At 36.9% G+C, this 24,236-nt stretch overlaps 2 protein-coding genes across 5 annotated transcripts in view; one reads left to right on the forward strand and one right to left on the reverse strand.

The window, feature by feature from the left end:
• GDAP2 (ganglioside induced differentiation associated protein 2) overlaps positions 1-3,390 on the reverse strand; it is a 54,188-nt gene extending 50,798 nt beyond the window's left edge. The window contains exon 1 of one of the 4 annotated variants that reach the window (XM_074263227.1): positions 2,883-3,390. The gene's annotated coding sequence lies outside the window, so the exon portion shown is untranslated. The remainder of the gene's footprint in view (positions 1-2,882) is intronic. The other 3 variants (XM_074263229.1, XM_074263228.1, XM_074263230.1) reach the window with 3 other exon arrangements.
• WDR3 (WD repeat domain 3) overlaps positions 3,147-24,236 on the forward strand; it is a 28,101-nt gene continuing 7,011 nt past the window's right edge. The window contains exons 1-19 of the mRNA XM_074263226.1: positions 3,147-3,266; positions 7,159-7,363; positions 8,274-8,483; positions 8,882-9,000; positions 11,368-11,446; positions 12,973-13,068; positions 13,783-13,896; positions 14,090-14,191; positions 15,462-15,559; positions 16,511-16,612; positions 17,447-17,677; positions 18,902-18,995; positions 20,182-20,283; positions 21,796-21,881; positions 22,015-22,150; positions 23,125-23,181; positions 23,451-23,551; positions 23,818-23,929; positions 24,066-24,200. Of these exons, the coding sequence (XP_074119327.1) occupies positions 7,193-7,363; positions 8,274-8,483; positions 8,882-9,000; positions 11,368-11,446; positions 12,973-13,068; positions 13,783-13,896; positions 14,090-14,191; positions 15,462-15,559; positions 16,511-16,612; positions 17,447-17,677; positions 18,902-18,995; positions 20,182-20,283; positions 21,796-21,881; positions 22,015-22,150; positions 23,125-23,181; positions 23,451-23,551; positions 23,818-23,929; positions 24,066-24,200 (2,145 nt within the window). The 5' untranslated portion in view covers positions 3,147-3,266; positions 7,159-7,192. The remainder of the gene's footprint in view (positions 3,267-7,158; positions 7,364-8,273; positions 8,484-8,881; positions 9,001-11,367; positions 11,447-12,972; positions 13,069-13,782; positions 13,897-14,089; positions 14,192-15,461; positions 15,560-16,510; positions 16,613-17,446; positions 17,678-18,901; positions 18,996-20,181; positions 20,284-21,795; positions 21,882-22,014; positions 22,151-23,124; positions 23,182-23,450; positions 23,552-23,817; positions 23,930-24,065; positions 24,201-24,236) is intronic.

Raw genomic sequence — 24,236 nt, forward strand, 5'->3', positions numbered from 1 at the left:
ATAAACTTTTAAAAATTTCTCTTCAAGTATGGATGGCCCTAGATGACCCCAATGTAACTTCCAACTCTTAAATTCAGTGATTTTATGATGTCTTCTCTAATTCTTTCACCTTTTTTCATCAGTTATTATTTGATCATTTCAGTTATGTCCAATTCTTCATGACTTCATTTTGGGATTTATTGACAAAGATACTGGAGTGGTTTACCATTTCCTTCTCCAGCTCATTTTATAGACTAAGAAACTAAGGCAAAGAATGTTGGGTAACACTTTCCCATGGTCCCACAAATGAATGTTCTTGAATCCAGACCTGGGTCTTATACTATACCACCTACCTGTTCCCTTTTTCATTAATAGGAAAGAGTTAATAATGATATCTCATGGATTTTTAAAAATTATCATTATTTGAAAGCAATGTATTTCCTTTGTAAACGTGGCAACACTAAAGTACTAAGGAAATCTTAAGATACAACAAAAGAAGTATAAACTTCTGAAGAAATAAAGTTATATAGAAAGGTCTACTGTCCTTTTTTTTTTTTTTTTTTTTTTTTTTTGCCAAATTACAGATATGATATGAGCTCAAATTTCATTGTTTTCCATTCTAATAAATAGTTTCTATCTTTGGGGGGAAAAAAAGAATATGCTTCCCTCCCTTATACTCCCCCATCTGTCTTACTTATAAGATGAGATTCAGGTCTTTATCTCAATAATACTTTAAAATGGTCATTAGATGATACTACAAATCACCTGGACAGAAAAAATTATTATGTGAGGAATTTAGGAAATCAGAATAGAGGCATAAGATAGTGGTTATAGTGAATTCAACTAGTGGCTAGATACTATTTGCTTTGCTTCCTTCCTGTTATAAAATATGATTTACAGATGAGAAGCTGAGGCCCAGGAGATAAATTGATATGCTTGTCTACATTCACACAGGTAGTAAATATCAGAAAGACTTAAGTCTTAGGTCTACCTGAAGGTAAGTTTTGCTGTTTCTAATCTGGTCAGGAGGAAGAGTTTCCACAGGATGGAATCTTGTCACTGACACATCTACACTGGTCCAACTCAATTTTCTTCAATATTTATTAAGCACTTATATGCAAGACACAATACTAGCAGTTGCAGGATACAAAGATTTATAGTGTCTTTAACAAATTTGAAAGTTAATAAAGGAAATAAATGTACTGGTAAGAATGAAACAAGGAATACTATATGAGGATCAATTCTGAGGACGTGTCTCTTCAACAATGAGATGAACAAAATCAGCTCCAATAGAGCAGTAATGAACTGAACGAACTACACCCAGCGAAAGAACTCTGGGAGATGACTATGAACCACTACGTAGAATTCCCAGTCCCTCTATTTTTGTCCGCCTGCATTTTGGGTTTCCTCCACAGGCTAATTGTACACTATTTCAAAGTCCGATTCTTTTTATATAACAAAACAACTGTTTGGACATGTATACATATATTGTATTTAACTTATACTTTAACATATTTAACATGTATTGGTCAACCTGCCATGGGGGGGGGGGTGGAGGGAAGGAGGGGAAAAACTGGAACAAAAGGTTTTGCAATTGTCAATGCTGAAAAATTACCCATGTATATATCTTGTAAATAAAAAGCTATAATTAAAAAAAGTTTTTAAAAAGAATGAAACAAGGAAGAATATGAGAAATAAGATTTACATTATAAGAGCATTAAGAAGGCCAAGGAAGGAAGTTATAGTCTAGAATATAGCAATGGCCTTCTAACTGGTTTTTCTGCCTCAAATCCCTCCTTACTCTAAACCCTTTTTCAACAGAGCTGCCAAAATAACTTCCCAAAAATATATCTGACAACGCCACTCTTCTCTCCTCTCTTCACTTGCTCTATCCAATCAGGTTCTGTTTGAAATTTAAAGTTTTTTCAACTTAGTATTCCTAACTTTTAGACTTCATATAAAAATAATAAAATATTAATAAAGCAGTCAGCAAATGTCACATAGATTAGTCATTGCTACTATATTATCTTTGCTTTACTTCCATTCCATGCACTCTGTGATCCAACCACCACACAGTACTACAGCCAGGGATTTGTACTGGATGCCCCGCCCCCCCCATCTGGAATGCGCCCCTCCCCCTCTACTTTTCCGAGAACCTGACCAGTTTAGAGTTCAGCTTAATTGCCCTTATGGGCAGAAGGGTTTCGGTAACTGCACAGCAGCCAGTCTTCCATCTTCTCTGTATATATAGAAATACACCCCTTTTCTCTCTCTTATTAGAATATGAGTGACAGCAGGGCCTCCTTTTGTCTTGGTACCACTTAGCACTTAACACCTTCTTATTGACTGAATGACTGGATTTGGGGTCAAATAAAAAAATGATCAATACATTTGTCAAGTTATTCTAATAACCTAAGGAGAGGTCTGGGTAGAACGGTGGCAGCGGAAGCCGAACGAGGCTCCGACACCCCCGAACAGTCCTTAGCGGCGTATTTTCACTGAAGGAACGAAGGGACGCATCCCCAGGGAGCCGAGTTCAGATGCTGCCCCCTACTTATCCCGGGAACGAGCCGGGTTTTCCCGCGGATTCGGTCCCGCGCCACATTCACGCTCCTAAAGAGGGAGTCCGGGCTTTAAATCATTAACTCTTCCGTCCCCCCAAAGGTCCGCCGCTCACGCAGCCCGAGGCCCTGGCGGTGACCCAAGGAGCAGCTCCACCCCAGGGGCCGGAGGCAGGGCGGGGGAAAGCGGTCAGCTCAGCACCGCAGGCCCGGGCCCACCCCGTCCTCCGCGGCTCCCCCCCGGCCTCTGTCACCCTCCCGGAGAGGGGCTCGACCCGAGAAAGCGCCGCGTCAGCCCTTCGGCCCTCGGTCCCTCCCTGCCAGTCCCGGCCCGGCTCTCACCGCGCTTCCGCGTCTCCATTCGGACAGCAGGAGGAGGGCCGAGCACTGGGACGGGGTCAGGCTTCGGAAGGCGGGGGGTTGCGCCGCATCCCCAGACCCGGCTCAACCCAGAACAGCAGAACCCGGTAGAGACCTGACAGCAAACAGCGACCTAAGCAGCGTCCCGAGACTCCCACTTCCTCCCTGCGCTACGGGGGCCAATCAGAGCGCAGCGCTCTACGTCACTTCCTGCAGGATTCGTGGAGAGACCGGCGCCGGCGGAAATGGGGACGGAAGAGGTGGGACTAGCTGTCTGGGAGCCCGCGTGGAGGCGGCTCCGGGTTTTCAGCTCCAGGAGCTCCTCTGCTCCGCGGACTCCTGGTGGTCTCCGGCCAGAGCCGCACGGTAAGTGGACTCTTCGGTGGGTTTCGATTTGGGGTGGTTTAGGTCATTTTCCTCCAATGACCCTCCCCTTCCCCGTCCCCTTAGCCCCGTGGCTCCCGAGGCCGCGTGTGGACCGGTCACCTCCAGCGGCCACGAGCCACACGCACCCCCTCCCCCTCGCCTCCGGGACCTGTCTGGGGTGACGAGACACTCCTGGATCACCTCCTCTCTCCCTCCCCCGCCCCGGGCATCTCCTGGATTCCCAGAGGCTCCGCTAGCGGGAGCATCTCCCGGCCGGTCCTGCCGGGCCCCACAGTCCGGGCTCCCCCAGGCCAGCCCCGCTCACTTGTGAGTGACGCTTCCCCCGCAGGTTCCCACCGTGGGAGGATCTGTGGCCGCCGGGCGCTTTTTTTGCTGAACTTTTAAAAGCCAGGTTGTCATTATTAGGTAATTGACGAATTTTGTGGTTCCTTAAATACATTGTATATTGTTTCCCAGTCTCCTCATAACCATCCTCAGGGCAGCTTAGAGCTCTGTAATCTTCTCACTTTCTTTAAGCGAAAACAGGCCTCGGACACACGGCTAGTGGGCCATAGGACCTCAGACTTGGAACTTGATGAAACAAATAGTTTGGATTCTTTCCTTTGAATATTGTCCGTACTTAATCTGGGATCAATATCTATTGGGGAATTGCTCTTTTTTTTTTTTTAATAGTTTGAATCAGTTTATTATCTGTCATAGGAGATTTTTATCATATAAATTTTTAGTAGAAACTTATTGCAAATATTTTCCCCCGTTACCTACCTCCCTTCTGATTTTTATTACTTCTGATTTTTTTCATGCAAAAACTTTTTTTACACAATCAAAATTGTCACTTTTTATCTTATGTAATCCTTTCTATTATTTATTTAGTTTTGACTCCTCTTGTCCATAGATCTTGAAGGTAATTTTGTTTTTGGTCCTTTCATTTGTTTGTGATGCCATGTTTTATAGCTAGGGGTATGTATATACTGTTTGGAGTTTATTGTGGGATTTGGTGTGAGGACCTTCATACAGATTGCGAAATTGAGGCTCAGAAAACTTAAGTGAGCATCAGAGATAGGCTACTAGGCCTTCCTATGTACTTTCATTGCACCAGAGTACCTGTCCAGGCCTGAATTTTATGCTGCAGAATATAGTGCAAGGAAAGCTTCAAGAAGAGGTAAACTGTAATCTGGGTTTTTAAAAAATGGGTGGAGAGCAAAGAGGAAGCATTTTATTTATTATTATTTTTTTAAGGGGCATCACTTGAATAAGGACATGGATAGGAATGATGGGTTTTAGGGTCAAAGAAATGTGTGAAAGCCTAAACCCAGATAAAGCATGGAGAAGTAGTTAAGGTATAAATATATTGATTAGTTGGATTAGTTATTTTATTGATGGTCTTTAGAGACTTTGGGGATAAAAGCTTACAGTCATTTAATGTTTATCTGTATGGGCATGTTGGGATTAAAGGTAGTATTTAAGAAGTGTTATTACTTATGACTGTTGGATTAGAGCAGAAAGAACCTGGAATCAGGGAAGCCAACTATGTCAATCTAATATGAGAGAGTTAGTGAAAGAAACGGGGGTGGGGGGTGGGAGGGGGAAGATGTGTACAAAAGATGGCAGTACATCCCTCTTTGAACTACCCACTAAATTTCAATCATGATTGGATGAGATCCTAGAAGGAAGCTGAAGGGAGAGAAGAGCAGAGAACAAAGGATCAAGCTTTCAAGAGCTCCATTGGCAGAGATGAGATTCAAACCCAGGATGTGGAGTATATCCAAGGATCAAGAGCATGTCCAGAACTAAACATAGACTTTAAGGTTTTAAGCCTGAATGATTGGAAGAATATTGGAGACTTAACAGAAATTGAAAGGAGATCAGAGAGAAAGGATTTTATGGAACAGGTGCTTAGTTTTACTTTCTACATACTGAGTTTGAGGTAATAATGAGGGTCAATAATGAGGTGTAGGGATGATCAAAGAAATGTAGATAGAAAAATTGGCCCTGGAGAGAGATGTGGGAACCATTTAAACCAGGGGTTCTCAAACTGTGGCCGCTGATTCTGCCCTCTGGGTTATGGCAAACGGGCTGTGGGGCGGAGACAGAGCATGAGCTTTTGTTGTTACTCTAGTCCGGCCCTCCGAAAGTCTGAGGGACAGTGAACTGGCCCCTATTTAAAAAGTTTGAGGACCATTTTAAACTATGGTAATAGTAGAAATAGACTAGTGGAAGAGAGAAATGAGAAGGCACTTAGAATTTATTCTTGGGTGTAGTAAATAAGAGGAGAAATTCAGCATCATTAAAGTTAAATGGCCAGAAGTGTGACTGATTATTCCACTGTGTTGAGACATGAACATGACAGGTTTTTTTTTTAATTATTTGTTTATTTTAAAACACATTGCTTTATGTATTATGTTGGAATATATGTTCCTATAGAGTATTGGCCAATCAGTAATTAGCCTCTAGTGCTCCATTGTTAGATCCCAGTGCATTGACTCTAGAGTTTGTGTTGATTTACAGTCTCCTTAGTTTTTATTTTCTGGATGCAGATGGCATTTTCTGTCCAGAGTCTATTAGGATTGCTTAGGTTCACTGCGAAGAACCAACTATTTCATTATCATTTCACATTCTTGCTATTATTGTGTACTGTATATATTCCTGGTTCTGCTTGTTTTGCTCAGCATCAGTTCATGTAAATCTTTTTAGGCCTATCTAAAATCAGCCTGTTCATAATTTTTTATAGAATATTCCATTACCTTCATGTACTACAATTTCTTCAGCCATTCCCCAATTGATGGGCATCTACTCTTTTTCCAACTTCTTTGCTACCACAAAAAGAGCTGCTATAAACATTTTTGCACATGTGAAGTCCTTTTCTCTTCTTTATGATTTCTTTGGAATAGAGACCCAGTAATGGCACTGCTGGATCAAAGGGTATGCACAGTTTGATAGCCCTTTAGGCATAGTTCCAGATTGCTCTCCAGAATGGTTGAATCATTTCACAGCTCTACCAACAGTCTATTAGTGTCCCATTTTCCCCACATCCTCTCCAGCATTTATCATTGTCTTTTCCTATCATCTTAGCCAATCTAAAAGGTGTGAAGTGGTATTTCAGAGCTTTTTTTTTTTAATTTATTTCTCTCAATTTAATTAATGTATTTATCTCAATAGGGATTTTAGAGCACTGACTATAGGGGGCTTTAATTTCATTATCTGAAAATTGTTCATATTCTTTGACTACTTATCAGTTGGGAATAATTTGGATTCTTATAAATTTGACATAGCTCTTTATATATCTTAAACTTTTTAATTTTATGTAATCAAAGGTATTCATTTTACCTTTCATAATGTTCTCTAGTTCTTCTTTGGTCATGAATTCCTCCACCACTCTATTTCTTAGCCAGTATCAAATGGTTACGATGACTTGCTTTATAATATAGTTTTAAATTTGGTACTAATAAGCCATCATCCTTTGTATTCTTTTTCATTAATTCCCTTGATATTCTTGACCTTTTGTTCTTCCAGATGAATTTTGTTATTATTTTTTCTACTTCCATAAAATACTGTTTTGGCAGTTTGAATGGTATGGCACTGATTAAGTAGACCAATCTGGGCAGAATTGTCATTTTTATTACGTTGGCCTAGCCATGAACAATTGGAATGTCACAGATTAGATATAATGTAACATAACTAGTTTTATTTCAGAGCAACATTAGTCAAGAATAGATAGAAAAAGAAGACCAAAGATAGATAATGTGTATTACTTTATGTTAAAAATAGTAGTTTAGTGTAACGAAAAAAAAAGTACATACTTTTGATTGTCAGACATGTGACTTTTTTAGATCCCAGAGGATCTAAAAGATTTGACTTATCTATTTGCTTACAGTTAATTTGCTTCCCGTGGAATTGGATGGTGTGCCATGGGGCTCACCAAGCAGTACCTACGTTATGCTGCCAGTGCTGTCTTTGGATTGATTGGCAGCCAAAAGGGCAATATTGTCTTTGTAACTTTGCGTGGTGAGAAGGGGCGCTACGTGGCAGTACCAGCCTGTGAGCATGTCTTCATCTGGGATACACGGAAAGGAGAGAAGGTAATAAGAGCCATCTAATAGTGACTCCAGGATTTATATTAGGAAAAGGGGAAGGGGAAAGATGAGGAGGATGCTAGAGAGCAAGCTGTCTTTGATTACTCTCATATGTAGCAAGGATCCTTCCTTCTTTGGGAACAGACAGCTTAATATCAGGTCCACACCATAGCTGCACACATTACCACAATCCCAGAGAGTGCTCTTCAGTATTTTGAGGGCGCCTAGAAGTAATTGCTCTGCTAACTTTTTGCCTGATCTTGGCCTTGGCTTTTTAGGTCTTAGAGCTCATCAGCAAATTGTAAGATAAGAACTAAAGTGTTTTCTTACATTGAGGAGGAGAGCATCTTAGGATTTAGAGCCAGAAAAAGGTTGGAAAAGATCTTTTAGTTTGATTCCCTTTCAAGGATAAGGAAAGTGAGGCCCAGAGAGAGAGGCATGATAGAAGAAGGAATAAGCAAATTGGTTGCCTAAACCATCCTCTATCTTTCCCCAGTTACATGACCAATATGTCTGCAGAAACTAAATCCCTTATAGATGGAATCTGGAAATAATTCCGATGTCCTGAAAATTGGTTCTTCTGAAAATAATACTTTAAACCTAAAGTCCAAATTAAAAATTTTATTGCTAGCATTTGCATGAAGTAAGTTTAATGATTTATTACCCATGTCTGAAAGATTTATTTTATGTTATTTTGATAAGTCATCTTACTTATTTTTGTACCTTCATTTCACTTGCCCAATTGGGCTAATGATTCCTATCTCAAAAGACTCAGCATGTGATTACTATTTACAAACATGATTTGGAAAACTAATGTTATTGATAGAAAGTGTGCAAATATCTCCCTATCTTTGCCAGCAAGGAAAGCTTAGGAGCACGACTCATGTTTCAGTGCTTTTGTTTTTTGTGATTTCAGATTCTTATTCTTCAGGGACTTAAACATGAAGTTACTTGTTTATGTCCCTCACCAGATGGATTGCACTTATCTGTTGGCTATGAGGATGGTTCTATCCGTATCTTCAGTCTTTTGAGTGGTGAAGGGAATATTACCTTCAATGGACACAAGGCAGCTGTCACTGCCCTGAATTATGATCAGCTGGGGGGCAGATTGGTGTCTGGCTCCAAGGTAGGAAATGTAGGAATTCTGGGGAAATGAGTGGGCATGTGCTGAGCCTTGAATAAAATTTAAAAATGGGTTATATGTTCAAACAGATTTTTGTTTTATTTGTATTTATTTTTTATATAGATTTTTAAAATAAATTTTTGTGTGAGGATTTAGAGTCTCAGTAGTACAAAACTACAATTGCCTAGAGTGGATTTTGCATGGGTAAGATTTGGAAATGTTTCCCAGAGCCATTCTGTTTCATTTGATGCTTTTAAACCTTCCAAGGTTTCTTTGTTCAGAATTAGAAAAGCAGGATAGCATGAATCAAACCTGTGTTAGATAAGAACAGCAGTGAATGTATGGCTGGTCTCTTGCTGGATGACATGATCTTATTTTTGCGATATTTGTTCTCTTCAAAGGACACTGATGTTATTGTGTGGGATGTCATCAATGAAAGTGGTCTCTACCGTCTGAAGGGACACAAGGATGCCATCACACAGACACTGTTCTTACGAGAAAAAAACCTGCTGATTACTAGGTAAAGATCTAATAGTTAACCTACATTGCCTTCCTTACTTCACTTCTTTCATGAGAACTGCTTGGGAATGAATGAATGAATGAATGAATGAATGAATGAATGAATGAATGGAAATAATTGCTGACTTATTATGTGAAAAGAAGTATACTAAGTACTGAAGATGCAAATTTTTAAAATGATACAAAATGATGCTTGCTCCAAAGGAGCTTATATTTTAATAGTGCAGATGGAAAGGTCCTTAGAGGATTGCAAAAAATTAGATTTTAATGTTATCTTTTTTAGTATCATCAAAAAAAATTAAAAAAAAATTTGACTTCAAAACAGCAAAAAACAATTTTGTATTCGCAATAGAATAGTATACTATATGAAACCATGAACCCTCACTTAATACTATTTGTGTCTCTGTGTGTATTCTTACATGTATAAATTCTGCATGTTATTTTTACAATTGTATCTTGCTAATATTTTTGTACTTCTGTACATTTTAGAAAAGTATACTGGCTCTTTTTTAAGGGCATTATTATTGCTGACCTGTTCTTTCTCCTTACTCAGTTAAAAATTGAGAAAAAGGAAGAAAGGAAAAAAACAAACAAACCTGTTGTAACAAAAAAGTATAGCCCAACAAAATGTATCTATGTAGTGGCTAAGTCTAGAAATGTGTCTCTTTCTGCACCTTTTATCCATCACCTCAAGTCTTTCATAGTTGATCATCATTTCAACATTGCATGAATGCAACATTTGGATGAATGCTGCCAGTACACAGTGATCTCCCAGTTCTTCTCACCTCACTTTGTATCAGTTCATATAAGTCTTGTGTTTTTCTGGAAGCACCCCCTTTGTCATTTCTTATAACACAATAGTATTTTATCACAATGGTATGCCACAACTTACTTAACCATTTCCAAATTGAAGAGCATATCCCCAATTTCCAGTTTTTTGCTACCACAAAAAGAGCTGTTATAAATATTTTTGTTCATATATATCCTATTATCTTCTTGTAACGTAATAACAAATAAACTATTGTTAGTTGTCTTAAATGTAATTATTCCCCTAGATTATAGTTCTTTGTTTTTTTCTTTTTGATTCCTTTTAAATTCCTCACTTAGGATTAGGAAATTTGTATAGCTTGCATATATTTCCTACCTGATATTCTTAAACCTCACCAGCATAACTAAAATGTATTACCTATTGAGTTTGATGTATTTCTACTCTTAACTTTATATGTGCATGTGTGTGCAGCATGTGTGTGTTTAGTGCTCCTTGGTCCTTTTCAAATAAAAGGATTATCTGATGCCCAATTCCCCTTCCATGTTTATAGAACATGTTCCTTGATTTTTTTCTCATGCATCTTGATTACAAGAAATAGCAAGTTCTACCCTCTTCTTCCTTTTTCAACAAAGGTGTGTTCTTTTAACCTTCCTTTTCTCCCCTCTTCATATCCTTAAAATAGGAGCTATGTTTTTCTTCTTTAACTCTCTCATATTCTTTAAGAACATCAAGGTAAATAATTATTTCTTTTCACTCTATTAGAATGCTAGTCCTATATCATCCTATAGTTCCTTCTACAGTTCAAGTCAAGTTACCTTTCTAGGTTTCTCTGAACTCGAGTTTATATTTCATAGTAACTACTGAGCTTTGGTTTTTTTCATCAGAAAGGTTTTGAAAGTCCTTTACTCCACTAAAGTCCTATTTCCCTCCTTATAGTATTATACTCAGCTTTTCAGGGTAAGTTAAACTGAGCCTTTTTCTTTTACTTTTTAAAACAGGTGTTCCAAAGTTTCCTCTTATTTATAGTGGAACCTTCCAGGTCTGATTTTTTCTCTTTCCTCCACTATAGATTTTTTTTTTTTTTTAAAGATCTTTTTTTCCCCTTGTCTTCTATAACTTCAGATTATTTTGAATTTTAGATTCTCCTACCAAAGCTTCCTAAACTAGGTAGTGACCCCTATATGGAGTTGTGTAACTGAATGTGGGAGTCACAAAAAATATGGCAACAGTAAAAGGTTTCTGAATACAATGACCATAAATTAATTCAAAATCAATTGCATAATGAATCTAAAGTGTTTCTGGTAGCACTTACCCATATTGCCTTGTGCAACTTCATTGCAGCCTTGATTCTGAACACACAGCATGCATATTTTGGGCTGCGTTTCCAAGAATGCTATCAGAAAAACCTCAGTTCAGATTCAAGATGGGTTGCATAAAAGTTTCTCAGATGGAAAAAGTCTAAGAAGTCTTGCCTTGTCCTATTCCTGGATTGTGCGAGGGCTCCTGTGGATTGATTCTTTGTAAAACAATAGTTGGGTCACTGATTTTCCATTTAATATAACCTTGTTGTACCAATGAACTTTCTGTTTTTATTTTTAGTGGCAAAGACACTGTGGTGAAATGGTGGGACCTTGACACACAGCATTGCTTCAAAACAATGGTTGGCCACCGAACTGAGGTAACTTCTATTTGAAGATAGGTCATTTGGTCATTGGGGAAGAATGGGCTGAGCTAGACCAGGCTTTGCAGCCCTTGTATTGTTTACCACATGCTCTCTGGCTTTTTAGCTGTACAAGTAAATCATGGTGAGAATAGGGTTCATATCCTTGATATCTGTCTTCCCTGGGAGCTTCCCCTCCAAGGTGGGCTTGGTAAAAATTTGTCAAAGAAGTGCAGAAAAAAGAATTGCTTGAGTCTTTGGAGCCATCACTCCATCACCATTATCACTGTTCCTGTAGGAAATCTAGAGGCTGTGCAGAAATATTTATGAACGCTTGTATTATGTGCAGTGTGTGGTGAAGGTGCAACATTTGTTAAAAATTGATGTTAATATACAAGGAATAAATTTAGGAATGAGAAACTAGACACAAAGTTATTCTACCGAATCAAAATGGTAGTTGTAATCTTCCTAACCCAGGTCATTTTCCTTTCCTTTCTCAATTTAGCTCCTGGGTAAATCTTATTCTCCTCCCCATCTCCTGCCCTTACTCGTACATTCACATACTAGATCTTGCCATTATCTTTTTTATATTCTACTTCACCGATTAGAACAGACATTGCCCTTTCTAATTCTAACTTCAGTTACTTTATTTTTCCTCTCTCTGTCCTTCCTTCATTCCTCCCACTAGTGTTGTTCAGCCTCAGCAAAACTTTATCTTCCTCTCCCTGTCAATGACTTTCTCAGATCCTTGCCCCTATTTGAATTCGCTTTCTTCCTTCTCCAGCTCAACCTAGTAATAAGCTGTCTCAATGCTACATCACTCTCTGCTTTTGAATCCCTTACTCTCTTTGCTCTTCTTCTCTTCGCAAACCTCAACTCGGAATTACCCCACCCATCTAGCTCCTCCACTCCTATTTTCAAGCCAGCTAATGAAGGTGGGAAAATCTCATAACTTATATATTGGGTCCATTAAAAGTTCATGTTACCCAAGGTCAGCTGAATCCTTACTAAATTGATTTCTCTCTAATTGATTCCTTATCTTGTTCATAGAAGCTTTTCCAGTCTCTACCTGCCTTTAAGCCCTTGTCTTTCCTGTACTCTCTTAGCTGAAGACTTTGCCTTGCATTGAATTGAATTGAAGCCATTTGATATGATCTCTCCTATTCTCTTCATTCCAAAACCCTTTTACATGTTCCTCTTATTCTTTCCTTCTCTTCCATAATTTCTGATAATGATTCTTGCCAAGGCAATGATCTCTTGCCTAGAGAAATCCTTATTTATTGATAAATTCTAGGGCTGAAAAAATATATTTTTGTAAAGACCACGGATACTGGAATGGATTGTCTTTGAAACCATGAAGTCTAACTTTTTCATGTTATAGAGTAGTTCTTTGAAGTCCTCAGAACTATAAATTGGCCCACATCACCCTGCTTCATATAGGGTATTTTAATACCCATACCAGTATATTGTAACAAATTGTAACCCATAAGAGATATTGTAACAAATACAATTTCTAAAAGTCATGCTCTTTCTCTCCTATCCAGGTTTGGGGACTGGCTTTAGTGTCTGAAGAAAAACGTGTCATCACTGGAGCTGCAGACAGTGAGCTGAGGGCTTGGGACATCACTTATATAGAAGAGGTAATTATTTGACCACATTTTCCTTATGGAAACAATGAGCTTCTTGGTGTTTTGCAGAATGAAGTTACTCTTAAGACCAAAGCCTTAGCTACTCTTCCTTATAGTCTCTAATACTGTAATTTATAAACTCCTCTTCCCAAATCCTTATGACTTGGTCCAAAATCTCTTCTGAATTCTTCTCTCCTTCATCCCTATCTGGTTCAGGTTTCCCCATTTGAAAGACCTACGATACTTCTTTTTACTGCTGCTTCAGAAGCTTCCTCTGCTGAAAATTCTCATCAGTTTCTTCTCCTTTTGAAGTTAACTCCTTTAATGTCTCTTATCTTGTCCAGATCCTGTTGCAGTTATCTGCTGGCCCCCAAAGTATTGTCCTTGTTCTTAGCATAATGTGTACTCATTCAGTTGAGCTTCAGTATAAGGGGGTCCACATCTGCTGCAGAGGGAGGTGGAGACAAGGACGGGGCTCTTTCAGTACCATGAACTTGGGCAGCATGGAGGCTTGCAGACTCATGGCTGATGCTGATGCCAGAGTAGTCAGTAGTGTTTCGACAAGATTGTTCTGCATTTGGAGACATCCAGGCCATGAAGAACGCAAGCTGCCGGTGTTTTCTGATGAGCTTTTAGGATGGGACTCATCCATGTCATCAGGGAAAAGACAGCAGCCTTTTCTATAATGTCTTGTTTTGTCTCTTTCTGTTTGCATTTAATGAATAGATGAAAGACCCGGATGAACCCAATTCAAAGAAGAGCAGAGGATCTTCGCTTGGGATGCAGGGGAATCATGCAACAGAGACTGGGGACCCTGAAGCAGATGAAGACCCTGAAGATGTAATGATCCATTCTTACAATTATGTCTTTTTTGAGGCTGATGTGTTAGAGAAGGAAGGACAGTAGGGTTTGGGGATGTACATGTGCCACTCTTAGAGAATGGCAGTCATCCTCCTGACTGTTCATTTACTTTTCTTCCCAGAGATGTAGCAGAGCCTGCCTTTCACCACTGATTTTTTTGTTTCCTTTGTAGCGTATTCTTTCATGTAACAAAGCTGGTTCCATAATGCGGGAAGGAAGAGACCGAGTTGTAAATCTTGCTGTCGATCGGACTGGCAGAATTCTTGCTTGTCATGTAAGTAACAAACATGGGGAATAAATAAATCCTTTCTTATAAAATGTGAAATAACATATTTTCATGGATCCTGTTGATACATTTCATAGTATCATCTATTTACATAAAATGTACATTTTAAGGTCCCTACTTTGTTATGGGTAACATTGTTATTATTTAAAATTTAGTCCTGTTTTATAAAAGAGTTAATTTAGGTACCAAAAAATTGCAGGACTTTACCTGCCATCTTAAGTTCAGAGTTAGAAGTGTCCTTAAACAAATAAATCCCCGTCTATTTTTATTGTTCCCTGACTCAACCTAATATACAGATGGTTCTTGCTTTGTTTAAAGTTATTCATGTTATGCAAATTTGACTTTACATAGAGAATTCTGAAAGAAATCCTCATTCCAAATAACCTCTCCCTCAAAGCCCCCCATTCAGTGGTACCACGCTCTCTTAAAATAAAATACCAGTCAATCAATAAATAAAAAAACAATAATAAACCCTAAACCCTAACTCCCCTCACTTCACCCAAAGTGAAAGCAGAAGAATTGAATGTGAGAAAAGACCACTGCTATGGTTTGGGGGCTTACCTTGAGCTTCTGAGGCGGAGAGGGGATACTTGTGTCCTCCTTTTCCCACCTGACTGTGTGTCCTGTGATCCATCTGTCCATGTTTAGGCACTATGTGTGTCTTTCTCCAGCCCCCTTATATCACTGTCTTTTCCTGTGTGTTCAAGTCTGCTCCCCACATGTTCTTCCTCTCAATTTTGGCCGGGCTACCACATGATTGGCCCCAACTCCTATGTGTCCCTTCTCTTGCTGCTTTCACTTCTCTGACCCCAGGCTCCATGTGTCCTTGAACTATGTGGTGACCCCTTCCCTTCAGAGGACAGCCCCTCTCTCTCCCTCCCTCCCTCCTTCCCTCCCTTCTCTACTTCTGTGGACAAAGAGGGCTGTAAAACAATCTCATTAATGTAAAGTCAGAATTATCTGTGTACTTGGTGTTTTAGTAGCATTGTTGTAAGTAACTCCTTTAATGCTTCAGATCCATAAGATGAAATGTCATTTAGTCTAGTCTCCTCATTTAAAAGAATGATCAGAGTTATATCAGAGGTTATATCAGAGTAAGTAGCAGAACCAGAATTTGAAGCTAGCTCCTCTGATTCCATATTTAACAATCTTAGCTCCTAGCATAAGAAGAGTTAGACTGAGACTGGATCATAAATAAGATAGACTTCAGGATTATTCCTAGTTGGTGGAGTGATATCAATCTGTTTGCCTCTTGCAGGGAAATGATTCAATTTTGGAAGTTTTTTGTATTCTTTCCAAAGAGGAAATTCAGAAGAAAATGGATAAAAAAATTAAGAAAGCCAGGAAAAAAGCTAAGTAAGTTCTGTCAGCTTATTTCAACTACAAATGTATGTCATAATCTGTATTTTAATGGTGGAAAAATTAAAATGAATTTTAAAGGAATGAGATTCCTCCCTTCCCCTCACCCCTTTTTTAAAGCAGTAATTAATGGCACAAACTAGGTTGTCATTAGATATCTTTTTCTTATATTACCTTTATCTGAAATCCTGCATACAAGTTTCTTAGCTATTACTGGGTAACAAATTTTTCCATAGGAGATGGAAATCTTAATGGAAGGAGGTTGTCTTAGGCTACTTCTTTAAAGTTGGTAAGATAACTATATATGATTAAGGTTCCTTAGGTTATTAGGCTAATGCAACCTTACATATCAGTCTGAAAGTATTACACAAATCATTTTTAATTAGCCTTCTATAACAACTCATTCTTTTTCTTTTAAAATTTTTTTTAGTTCCAAATTCTTTTCATTTCCCATCCATTGAAAAGTTAAGACATGCACATTATACATAATCTTTTTCTTTCTTAATAGACTTTTACAGTTCCTGATATTACCAATACAATAATATACAAGCTGCTTTGATTAGACATTGTTACTTTTCTTATAAAAGTTCATTTCCTCAAGATCTCATTTTAATTTAATCTGCTTTAATGTCCATCTTTTTTTTTTTTTTTTCTGGACTGGACAGATATACAAGAACTATTCCTTTCTGGCAGGTTTTACTTGTCTGTCTAATAGCATGGACATATATTTAGTTAACTTTCCCTTGAGTTCCAAGTTCCACTGTCAAAGGAAATTTTTTTTTCTTAAGAAATTCTTAATTATGTGAATAAAAAAGCATTTGTTTCTGTTATTATATTACACTAGGATTCTTTTAATGAAGGGATACTCTGAGAAATGTAGAAGTCAGTTTATTTTTTAAAAGTGAATTTCAGCTTTTTTTTTTTTTTTTTTTTTTTTTTTTTTTCTAGATTAAGTTCTGGTGAAGGGGAACAAGAGGATATTGAAGTCAGTATGTCTTTGCAAGATGAGATCCAGCGGGTAGCTAACATCAAAGCTTCAGCCAAGATCAAGTGAGTAAATATATTATTAGCTCTCAGACAGATCTTTATAGTTAAATTATCATTTGATCCAAAAGAATCAGAATGTCCTTTTTAGTCATAGCCCCACTTTCTTGATAGAGAATTGTCTGTGAAATTTGCCCTCATCCCTATAGTCAGTAATTTTATACTATTATATTCCCCTTGCATACCTCACAAAGAAGTTTGGTTTTATGTATATTGCATCTATCATGTGTTGTTTTGTGTTATAGTTATTTATGTATGTCTTTTCCCACTCCTGGAGCACAAGTTTTATAGGGTTAATGACTTTCTCTTATCTAAATATTGTATTTACCTTAGCACCTAGCATATTACATTCTAAATGTTTAACATATATTGAGTTTAACATTGTACAGAGTGGAATCTAACTTTCTTCATTCTTCACTTTCTCCCCCAAAAACCAAACTAGAACAAAAAACCAGTGTTCTTACCTTGAAATAAATATAAATAGTGATTCTTGATTTAGACAAGTGAATCTTTATAAAATAAATCCTTTTCTTTGACCACACTGCTCTGTCTTTATGGCTTTTCATCTTTGCCTCACTTAGTAGTAGTTTATCCTGATTCCTCCTTTGTAGCAAAAAAAGTAAATTGGTTACATGCTATAAAATGTTGTTCCTTATTATATTGTGCAGATATGACATTTTTGAATCTGCAAAGTGGTTTACAGTTGAACGTTTCATTGATGTGTTGTCCATCCAGGATTGGTCAGAATTTTATGAACATTGAGAAGAGGACATCTTTATGTAAAAATTTGACAAGTTTATGGCTGGATCCATTTTGATAATATTTTTTCTCTCACCACAGGTCCTTTGACTTGATTCATTCTCCAAATGGAGGCTTGAAAGCTGTCTTCCTTCTGCAAAACAACCTAGTGGAAATATATACACTAAATCCATCCACTCCTGCCCCGCAGCCCATCAGGACAGCCAGGATCACCATCGGAGGCCATCGCAGTGATGTCCGTACTTTGTCATTTAGTTCTGACAATATTGCTGTCCTTTCAGCAGCTGCTGATTCTGTCAAGATATGGAACAGGTTTGTAAATCTGCTTTTCTTAGTAGCTGCTGCCCACAAGGCCAGGATATTTTCTTTCTCTCTATTCTGTGATTTGACTTCAAAAACTTATTGATTCCCCAAGCACCCAAATATACTTCCTTTAAAAATCATCTGGTGTGACCTTTCTTTCTTTCTTTTCTTTTTTTTTTTTAAACTATAACTTGAAACAGCTTATAAAGAGAAGTTGAACTTTGCCTTGTATTTCATATTAAGTGATCTTGAAATCTGAAAATTTTGGACCTGAGTAATACCACATTTGGATTTTATTATAAATATAATTGTGTTAATTATACTAATTATAATCATTAACTAATATCAATAAAATTATATTATTTCCATAATAGTATGACTAGTAGTTATTAATGGTCAGTAATACTATGATTAAATGTCATTGATAATGAAATCTACATAATTGACTTTATAATTTGAAAAGCATTTTACATATAACATCCTTACAGTTTTACAATAATACTATAAGAGTAAAATTGTTTTGTTTTGTTTTAACCAACATTACCATTTTTAAGTTAAGTTGATGTTAAGTTAAGTTGAAGTTAAGTGATGGCAGGATCATAAATCAAAGGAATTTAATTTTCTCCATTAGGCTGCCTTTGGTAGTCCTCTTGCTTGTAGCTTTTCATTGTTAAGAAGCAGCCAGAACCTGTTATGACACTTAGGGATATTTGAAAGTCTATATTTTGCTTTTGATTAAGAAGTTGTGGTTTTGAACTTTGTCATCCTAACTTATGAGTTACTTAGCTTTGTCCATTTTTTTCCCCTTTACTTATTATAAGGAATATTCCATGATGCTTTATAATAAGCAGGATTCCACAAAAGGAAACTCTTTCTTTGATTGCTTAAGAAAGTTCTTGCTTAAGAAAGGTCTTTCACAAAGGATTAAGAATTCTACATGGAATAACAATATATTACAAAGGTATTAAAAAGGTGTATTTGAGCCTTCAGTTACTGAGGCTTTAATGCAGAGACCTATAAGACCAACTTATACAATATGTATAAAAAATCAAATTAGTCTAAAAATGAACTTTAGAACCTCAGGATCATAGTGGAATATATGATGGGTGATTCTCCCCTTTGTCTGAGAGAAAAGATTTTATCTTTACTTAATTAGGAAGTGAAGGAAAATGGCCTCTTAAGACCTTTCCAGCACTAATCTTTGATCCTGTGATTTTCCCTCTCTTTTCATAGGTCTACACTGCAGTGTATTCGGACAATGACTTGTGAATATGCTCTCTGTTCATTATTTGTTCCTGGAGATCGACAAGTGATAATAGGAACAAAGGTAAACAAATGCTTTGTTTTGGATTTCTAGGGCTTTTTCAGATCATTTTATGAAATGCCATTCTTTATGTAATTAGAAACGGTTAGATCTTTAACCAGCAGCACATAATAAGAAAGGTATAGGTTCATCAACTTTTGGTTGTTGGATCATGCAGTTTGAAATGCTCATTGTAATTAAAAAGTAATTTTAAAAGTTAAAGGAAATGTTATTTGTATGGTACTTTATAATTTAACAGACATCTTGGTTTAGTGGAAAGAATTACAGTTCAGTGACATAAGTTTTCTTATTTGAGCCTCATATTCCTTAGGAGGTATATAAGGAATGGTATTATCTATTTTATAGTTGAAGAAACTGAGATTTAAACTGAGGTTAAATGATTTGTTCAAGGTCATAATTAGAATCACCCATGATCCATTATTGTATACTCTTTCTGCTAAGCCACATTAATGTTCTTTTCCTTTCATTTGCCTCAGCATCCAGTCAGCCAGCTAATTAATCAAGCACATATGTGCCAGACATTATGCAAGAAGCTGGGGATAGGAAGATAAAATGAAGCAAACCACACAATCAGGGACAGTGACATGTATAATTATAAGTGAATGTAGAATACAGACCAGAGGAGTGGTCAGCAATGTAGGTTGTTACAACCATGTGAAAAGTTGAGAATGAGAAGGATAGAAAACAAGCTAAGAGATCATTCATTGGTTATTTTGGAAAGTAGTCTTTTTAATAGGGAGGTTGGAAAACAGATTATAATAGGTTGAAAAATGTATGAAAAGAATTAAGAAAGTAAATTTTCTAGGAATTTGGTTGTGGAAGATAAGAGATAAATGTTGGTTGTGGTAGTTGAGGTTTAGGAGAAAGGTAGAAAATGGTGGTAAAAGTATTACTCAGTCTCATTGTTAGCAAATCACAGGCAAAATAACTTTACTTTGGAGAAATGAGTTAGGCAACTCAGTCTTGTCCTTGCCCTTCATTTATTCACTTGTACATTTGTTGATCAATCTTAGGTTCATTTTGATTATCCAGACCCTCTGTTCTTGGTGTTCCATTTTAAAGTTTGGAAAACTAGATATAGATAAAAGTATCTTTGTCATCCAGCATACCAGTACTAGTGCAGTCCACAGTAATGTGGTCAATAATGCTACCAAATCCCAGAGTACTTACTTCTTGTATATCTTTTTAGACAGGGAAGATACAGCTTTTTGACTTGGGTTCAGGAAATTTGCTGGAGACGGTTGAAGCACATGATGGAGCCTTATGGTCAATTTCACTCTCTCCAGATCAGGTAACTAAACATTTGGTTCTCCCTCAGAACTTCACAGTTCCTTTGTTAAAGTCATGCTTTGCAGTAGCCGTGAATTCTTTTCTCAGGATTTCCTTGCCAAGAGATTCCTTTTTCCAGCCATGGTTTGGTCTAGATCTTGAGATTTCTTGTATGATATCATGTCCAGATGAAAAGATCTTTTAGGAAACAAATTCTCTTTATTTTCTTCCTTATATAAGATCTATCTACCTAATTATCAGATTATTTCTTGCCCTTTTCCCTTTATTGCCTCTGAGTTCTTGTTTCGAGAAATATCTTGAGACTTTAGAGCCAAAACTCCTACATAATATTATTAGTTTTTTTTTTTTTTGTTTGTTTTGTTTTTTAAGCAAATGTACCAGAACTTAGATCAAATAATTCATTGTTATCTTTTCAAAATAATTAAACCATATACCCTTCAACTAGTGATGGCTGCTCAGAATATTTTGGGGACACTTGTGGAATTGTTGTCGCTGCTAACAGCATATTTTCAAATATTGTCACTAATGACCAAGCTTTAGGTTTTGAAGGTAATCTCAAAAAAATCATTCAAAGCCATATCTGATGTATAAGTTGGGTAATACAATTTTGGGGGTAAAATTGAAGTGAAGAAAGACTGGTTTTCTTTGTATTCCTAAATTGAAATGCATTTTTTTTCTTAATAGTAATTTGTTTTTCCAATTACATGTAAAGATAGTTTCCATTATTCATTTTTGTAAGATTTTAAGTTCCAAGTTTTTTATCTTCCCTTCCTAAGACAGCAAGCATTCTGATATGTTATACATGTAGAGTCATTTTAAATATATTAACGTATTTGTCATATTGTGAAAGAAAAATCAGAACACAAGAAAGAAAGAAAAAAACAACAACAAAAAGGTGAAAATAGTATGCTTCAATTAAATGCATTTTTAAAAGTGTTTTGAGGAATAGAAGCATTACTTTGATAGACATTGTTCATTTAGATACATGTTAATATAAGTTCTGTTATATTGGTTTTAAGATCATTCCTACTGCTTCTTTATAGTTAATCTTTATGTAAGTGATCTTTTCATTCAAAGACCAAAAATAACTTCTTTCAGTATGTAAGTCCCAATAATTATAATTTCCCTCAACTTGCTATTTTTAGTTAAAGAGAAATGTAGAAGGGGGTGAAGTGGGCACTGGGGAACACTGGCAGCTGAAGAGAAAACTCTGTACCAGATTAAAGACCCTTCCTGAAGAGTCTCTTCCTCAAAGCATAGCAGTCTGGATCTTTAACCAGTAATTATCAAATACTAAGGCTGCAACAGGGAATTAATTTCTCAATATGTTTATGGCTACACAACAATCCTGGATATTTTTTTTTCTCCTGATTGCTGCCATTTTTATAACTTCCATATCAAGTCCTTAAGACAGGAAGATACTTTTTAGAATCCCATGTTGAAGCTAGCCATTGAGTTTCCTTCTAGAAGTGCTTAGATTTCCAGAATAAATTTTTAGTTCTTTGTCTTTTAGCGTGGTTTTATAACTGGTGGTGCTGACAAATCTGTCAAGTTCTGGGATTTTGAGTTGGTGAAAGATGAAAACTGTGCCCAAAAAAGGTGAGTGTGATCGTTTTTTGAGTAATGATCTGAGATACAAAAGTAGATTTTTTAAAAAACAATTCTAGACTTTCATCATTGTATGATGTCATAAAAGTCATTTAAATTTTGTTTTCTTCATGTGTGGTGCTAGACTTTCTGTGAAGCAGACCCGTATTTTGCAGCTTGATGAGGAAGTTCTCTGTGTACGTTACTCTCCCAATCAAAAGTTGTTGGCTGTATCATTACTAGACTGCACAGTGAAAATCTTCTATGTTGACACTTTAAAGGTACAGCCTTGGGGCCAATTTACACTGATACTATGGTTTGAACTGATGATCATAATAGCTATTTTTTCCCTCTTGTATAGGTGTTTCTCTGTTGGATAGAAATGCTTCCTTAAAAAGCTGATTTGTAAATCAAGTATTTGTTAATTGAATAATTTTATATGGGGTTGGGACAGAGATTCTATTTAAATAATCATAAATTGAATAAGTGAATCACTTATTTTATTTACTTTATGAACTTGTTATATACCAGGCTTGCTAAAAACAAAGTATAATTTGTATACTTTGTGAAAAAATATCATGTCCTTAAGATTCTAAGGAAGCCCCCAACTGTGCTAGAAAATTATTCTTTTTTTTTTTTTTTTTTTTTTTTTTTTTTTTTTTTTTTAAAGTCAAGTAAACAAGCATGGGGATACATAGAAAAGCAAAAAAACAGTTCCTCTTTTTAAGAAACTTGGTCTGATAGAGGAAACACCGTGCAGATAATTATGTACAAACAAGAAAGAGAAGATAACTTGGAGATAATCAGCAGAGAGAAGACGTTAGTATTAAAGGGGTTCAAGAAAGGGTTCTTGTAGAAGAGAAGATTTTAACAGGAACTTGAAGGAAGCCAGGAGGGAAGGGAGGAGAGAGAAGTCAGTGAGAACATACCTCATAATTAATTCTACAGTAAGCACTTATTAGATATCTCCTGTTTGCAATCTTTGTATTTAGGGGCCTCAGGATTGGAACTATAGCAGCTAATTTTATTAGGCATCTCAGTTATTTTATGCAATGCCTCTCATGCAATGCAGTCTGATAGACTATACAATGATTTAAAACCATGATCATCTTAGTATTGCTTTTTGGTCACCTGGATGTTGGAAAAAAGTAAGCATTGTACTGAATGTTACATTTAGACTTTAGTATGATAAATTTTATCAGTATTTTGAAAATGCTAACTAAATTATTCTTTCTTTTTTTTTTTTTCCATTTAGTTTTTTCTCTCTTTATATGGTCACAAACTACCTGTTCTGTGCATGGACATCTCTTATGTAAGTAAAGCTTTTAAAGGTTCCAAAGCTCTTGATTGTCCTCAATCAGAGGATGACTATTCTGAGATAGTGATTGGTTGAGAGGATTCTTTGATGTCTTCTTTTAAGATATGGCTTCAAGCTATCTTATCCCCCTGCCTGTGACTTTCAAGGATCTCTGTAAAAGGGATCACTTAATCCAAGGGGATCTTGTGAGGAATGGACTTTGGAAACCTGATAGTACTGTGGAAATTAATATTGACAATTCCTTTCTTGAACTTTCCTCATAGGACGGGGCACTAATAGCAACTGGTTCTGCAGACAGGAATGTGAAAATCTGGGGCTTAGATTTTGGAGACTGCCATAGATCCCTCTTTGCCCATGATGACAGGTAAGCAAGTGGTTCTTTCACACAAAAGCAACTCCAAAGCCACTATCTGGGTCACTCCTCATGCTGGCCACATCCTGTAGAAGCCTAATGCAAGCAATGACCTACTTTGCAAAGAAACGTCCACTCTGGCCAGTGGCAACTATATTGCTTCCTTGGAAGATAGCCACTCATACCTTTAGCTGTTGACAACTTTTGGAAGGCTTTTTACTGTGGAAATTCTTTCACCACCTTGAGGACTTACATATAGGTATTTATTTCATTTTTAGTATCATGTGTCTGCAATTTGTATCCAAGTCTCATCTCTTCTTCACTGCTGGGAAAGACCATAAGATTAAACAGTGGGATGCAGATAGATTTGAACACATCCAGACCTTGGAGGTACTGACCATTCTGTTCTAGTTATATATATTTAGAGTGGTTCTGCTATTGAGTCTTGATCCTGTAGTTGGTATATTTTGGGTAAAAAGTGACGAATAACTGTTGTCTTTCTTTATTTGTCTCCTTATTTCTCCAGGGCCACCACCAGGAAGTATGGTGCTTAGCTGTTAGTCCTAATGGTGATTACATTGTATCGTCATCCCATGACAAATCCCTAAGACTATGGGAAAGAACAAAGGAGCCACTCATCCTAGAGGAAGAGCAGGAGATGGTAAGACTGTCAGCTTCAGTTTCAGACATCCTAGCA

This window comes from Sminthopsis crassicaudata, chromosome 4 (genome assembly GCF_048593235.1).
Source record: "Sminthopsis crassicaudata isolate SCR6 chromosome 4, ASM4859323v1, whole genome shotgun sequence".
NCBI classification, from domain to species: Eukaryota; Metazoa; Chordata; class Mammalia; order Dasyuromorphia; family Dasyuridae; genus Sminthopsis; species Sminthopsis crassicaudata.